This window comes from Solanum tuberosum, unplaced genomic scaffold, assembly GCF_000226075.1.
Source record: "Solanum tuberosum cultivar DM 1-3 516 R44 unplaced genomic scaffold, SolTub_3.0 scf00154, whole genome shotgun sequence".
Lineage (NCBI taxonomy): Eukaryota > Viridiplantae > Streptophyta > Magnoliopsida > Solanales > Solanaceae > Solanum > Solanum tuberosum.
The window spans coordinates 106,962-111,485 of record NW_006239079.1 but is presented as its reverse complement, the minus strand read 5'-3'; the positions used below and the strand labels follow the sequence as shown (position 1 = coordinate 111,485).

The 4,524-nt window shown below is 33.7% G+C and overlaps 1 protein-coding gene across 1 annotated transcript; it reads left to right on the top strand.

Moving 5' to 3' along the window:
- Positions 1–362: 362 nt before the first annotated feature.
- Positions 363–3,784, top strand: LOC102594349 (cytokinin hydroxylase-like). Its single transcript, XM_015311275.1, has 4 exons — positions 363–598; positions 1,091–1,320; positions 1,767–2,360; positions 3,278–3,784. Exons 1-4 carry the CDS (start codon positions 403–405, stop codon positions 3,701–3,703), a joined length of 1,446 nt encoding a protein of 481 aa, XP_015166761.1. The 5' UTR covers positions 363–402; the 3' UTR covers positions 3,704–3,784.
- Positions 3,785–4,524: the final 740 nt, after the last annotated feature.

Below are 4,524 nucleotides of genomic sequence, written 5' to 3'. Positions count from 1 at the left end.
TATAATAAAGAGACATTCGTTTGAGACGGAATAAAAAAGAAAGAGTGTCATATAAAATGGGACCGAGGGACTACATCAAAAGTTGTTATTTAATTTATTGGTATTTTTATCTCAAATATATTGGTCAATTGTCAACTTTTGACTTTAATTCCTTGTGGGCTCGTCAAACTTGTCCTATAAATACCCATACATGCAACGTTCTCTCATCACTCATCAATCGTTTTGTTTTTCCATTTTACTAATCAAACTTGAAAATTCATTATTCATCAAGCTAGTTATTATTTTATATTGAGAGAGAGAAAAAACATGGAATTCATCCAATTTGCAAGTATGTTAGGCATGTTCACAATTTTGTGTGTGTTATGTAAAGTTTTATATTCTTGGTGGATTAAGCCTAAACTCATGTATAGGAAACTTAAGGCAAATGGTTTTGAGGGACCAACCCCTAATTTTCCACTTGGGAATATTAACGACATGAAGAAAGAGCTAATGATGAAGAAAACTTCTTTTACTCCTTCATCTTCTTCTGTTAATGATATTAGCCATGATATTCATTCATTAGCATTTCCTTACTTTGCTACATGGCAGAAATTGCATGGTACGTACACTTTTAAGCTTCTTGACATGGAGTATAATATATACTATAATGCATGTTTTCTTCAACATGTAATCAAGAACTACCCTCATCACAAAACATGGAACCTACTAGGCATTTGAGACGTTATTGGGTTCGAAATTTAATATTTATACATATTTAATAGATATCTTTAACAACATATATATAGTGAAGGGGAGTTCTGACATACCTGGTAAAGTTGTTGTCATGTGACCAAGAGGTCATGGTTCTAGCTGTGAAATCAGTCTCTTACAAAAATGCAGAGTTAGACTACGTACAATAGACTTTTGTTGGCCTGTCCCTTCTTCGGACCCCGTGCATAGCAGAAGCTTAGTGTAACAGATTAACCCTTAACATATACAGTATCTTTGCTAAAGCTACTGAGTTCAGCTGAACACATAACTTATTATACTATACATCCATCCCTAATTGATTCTATGAGATGAAATAGTGCTTATTTGTTAATTTTTGCAGGAAAAGTATTTACATACTGGCTAGGAACAGAACCATTTGTATACATTGCTGACCCAGAATTTATCAAGAAGATGTCTGCTGGAGTTATGGGTAAAACTTGGGGAAAACCAACAGTGTTTAAAAGGGATAGAAAAGCCATGTTTGGGAAAGGACTTGTTATGGTAGAAGGAGATGAATGGGTTAGACATAGGCATATTATTACTCCTGCTTTTACCACAGCCAACGTGAAGGTATAATTCTTAACTAACTATTTTTGCACTTATTTATTTTCTCATTGAAGCACATTTTTGTAGTATATATATATATATATTAATTAGGAAACTCCACATTATGGGAGACATAAAATCAATTTTCATATCTGGCTCCACAAAAAGTAACATGACCTTAAAACTCAAATTGGCAAATGTTATGTCCATCATACATCATTAGTTAAGGATTTAACTTACCTACAATATTATCATACTAATAGTGTAAGTATAATTTTTGCTTTAATCTGCTTTATGTTATCTTTTAGATGACCTGATAATATATATATACATTTTTAAAAAATACACTATACTATCATTATATACAATTAACGTATTAGATAGCAAGTTATAGGGACAACATAACATCCAAATTTTACACTTAATACCCCATTTCCATGAAATTGTATTAATTTTAATTTGGTTTTTAGGGCATGGCAAGCTTAATGGCTGATTCCGCCACACACATGCTAGACCGTTGGGCTACACTCATCGATTCTGGGAACGCGGAAATCGATGTAGAATCCGAAATCATAAATACAGCAGGAGAAATCATAGCTAAGACAAGCTTTGGCATTAGCTACGAAGAAGGCGAAAAAGTATTCAAAAAATTAAGAAACATGCAAGTCACACTATTCAAGTCTACGCGTTATGTAGGGGTACCGTACGGAAATCAAATAATGTGTCTAAAAGAGACCTTAAAAGCCAATAATCTAGGCAAGGAGATCGATTCGCTCCTCATTTCAATTATTGAGGAGCGAAAAAAGACAAGTGTTGATCGTACAGAGCACGATCTTCTGAGTCTTCTACTAGCGGGGAATGGGAGGATGTTGAGTACGAGGGAAATGGTGGATGAATGTAAAACATTTTTCTTCGGAGGACATGAGACCACCGCGCTAGCTCTCGCATGGACTTTGTTGCTGCTGGCACAGCATCCGGAGTGGCAAACTCAACTCAGAGAGGAAATCAAACAAGTGATGGGTGATGGTGAAATAGATGTCACTAAGCTTGCTGGCCTTAGGAAGGTAAGCTAATCATTTTCTTTATCAAAGTACTAATCTTATATAATTGTTGTTGACACCCAATTTTAATCGACCTATAATCTATTCAGAAAGGCTCGGCAATTGTGTTTCTAGTTTTTACTTCAACACCTACGTGAGTGTGACGGAAACATAAATTTTGAGTTCATATTTTTGTGATACAAAAGGTATCTCGCATAAATTATTAGTTATCCACCTTATTAAAAATATTTGTTAATTTATAAAATCAATATAGAATTAATTATATTTTCTATTTTATCCTTATAAATAATTATTTTTTGAATGAACAAACAAGTGAGTAAGGTCCAAAAATGTTTCTTTAAAAGATAAAACTAGTAAAATTGGCCTTTTTATTTATTTATAATTCTTTAAAAGGTGTATAAAAAGGAAAGGTTGAAGAAGGAATACCATTTTTTTATGGGACGGCTTAGGAGTGCCAAAAAATATTTGGTCGGGGTCAACATGCATGTTTAAGGTTCAATTCAAAAATCAAAATCACAAATAACAAAGAACAGTGAAAACAACAATTAATGACACAGACAGAAGAATATTCCAAAGATTTGGGATTGGGACAATACATTAGGTGGTGGAATCTAAACTATATGAGACTTGGTCTTATTTGTTTTACATCAATTACATGTGTCAACTCTCTATATGCACCTAAATGTGGCTCCCAGCTGGTTAACAATTCATCACTCACCGGCCACACCTCAACTCTAAAGCCAATTGTGACACATTTTTTAACTTTATTTTTAAAAAATATTACTATAAATAAATAAGATGATTTATAGACACACAAAAATTGTTTCCTTTTAACACAAAAGAAAAAAAAAATCAAATATTCAAGATTTATTTGTTTGGAGATATGGTGTTGACTTTTTTGAAACGTATATTTAATGCAGATAGGATGGGTGATGAATGAAGTACTAAGACTATACTCACCAGCACCAAATGTACAGAGGCAAGCTAGAGAAGACATTCAAGTGGATGACTTGGTCATCCCTAATGGAACAAATATGTGGATTGATGTGGTGTCCATGCATCATGACAAGACACTTTGGGGTGAAGATGTGAATGAGTTCAAACCAGAAAGGTTTAAGGATGACATCCATGGTGGATGTAAACATAAGATGGGATTTATGCCTTTTGGTTTTGGAGGAAGGATGTGCATTGGTAGGAATTTGACTATGATGGAGTACAAGATTGTCTTGTCCTTAATCTTGACAAGGTTCTCCTTTTCCATTTCACCTAACTATAAACACTGCCCCTCTATCATGCTTTCTCTTCGACCCACACTTGGATTACCTCTTATACTCCAACCACTTTAATTTAGCATATTAGAATAATCAGCAAACTAGTACCTAGTTAAGCTCTGAGAGTTAGCCAAATCTGTCTGAATTTTGGTTTTGTACTCTTACTATACTTTGTTTTTTTTTTTAAAACTTTACACGGGAGAATGAGGAGCAATGGCTTACAGAAGTATAACTCATTTTCCAGGAGTCGAATTCATGTACTGATTATATCATCAAAGTGAAATACATAACAGTTGAAAACACTGTCCCTCTATCATGCTTTCTCTTAGACCCACACTAGGATTACCTCTTATACTCCAACAACTTTAATTTAGCATATTAGAATAATCAACAAACTAGTACCTAGTTAAGCTCTGAGAAGCAGCCAAATCTGTCTGGATTTTGTAATTTTTTCTTTCTACTTTACACGGGAGAATGAGGAGCAATGGCTTACAGAAGTATAACTCATTTTCCAGGAGTCGAATTCATGTACTGATTATATCATCAAAGTGAAATACATAACAGTTGAATACTAGATAACTTCTTTCTATTCGTATAAACCTTAGTAGCCAGAACTAACGATAGTTGTATCGATGAGAGGTTGAAGTACCCAATGAAATAATCAAAGTGCGCAAAAGCAATCCAGACACCATCGTTATCACAAAACAAACAAACAAAAAAAGAATATCATAAACGAACATGAGAAACAAAAAAAGAAAAAATCAAAACATCCAACAAAATTGCCACCAAATTAACTATGGACTCCATAGATCGGACGTTTTCGTTTCACTACTAAAAAAACAGTGAATACCGACCTCATGAGGTCAGTTTTTTTTATATTTAATTGAGAAAATAAT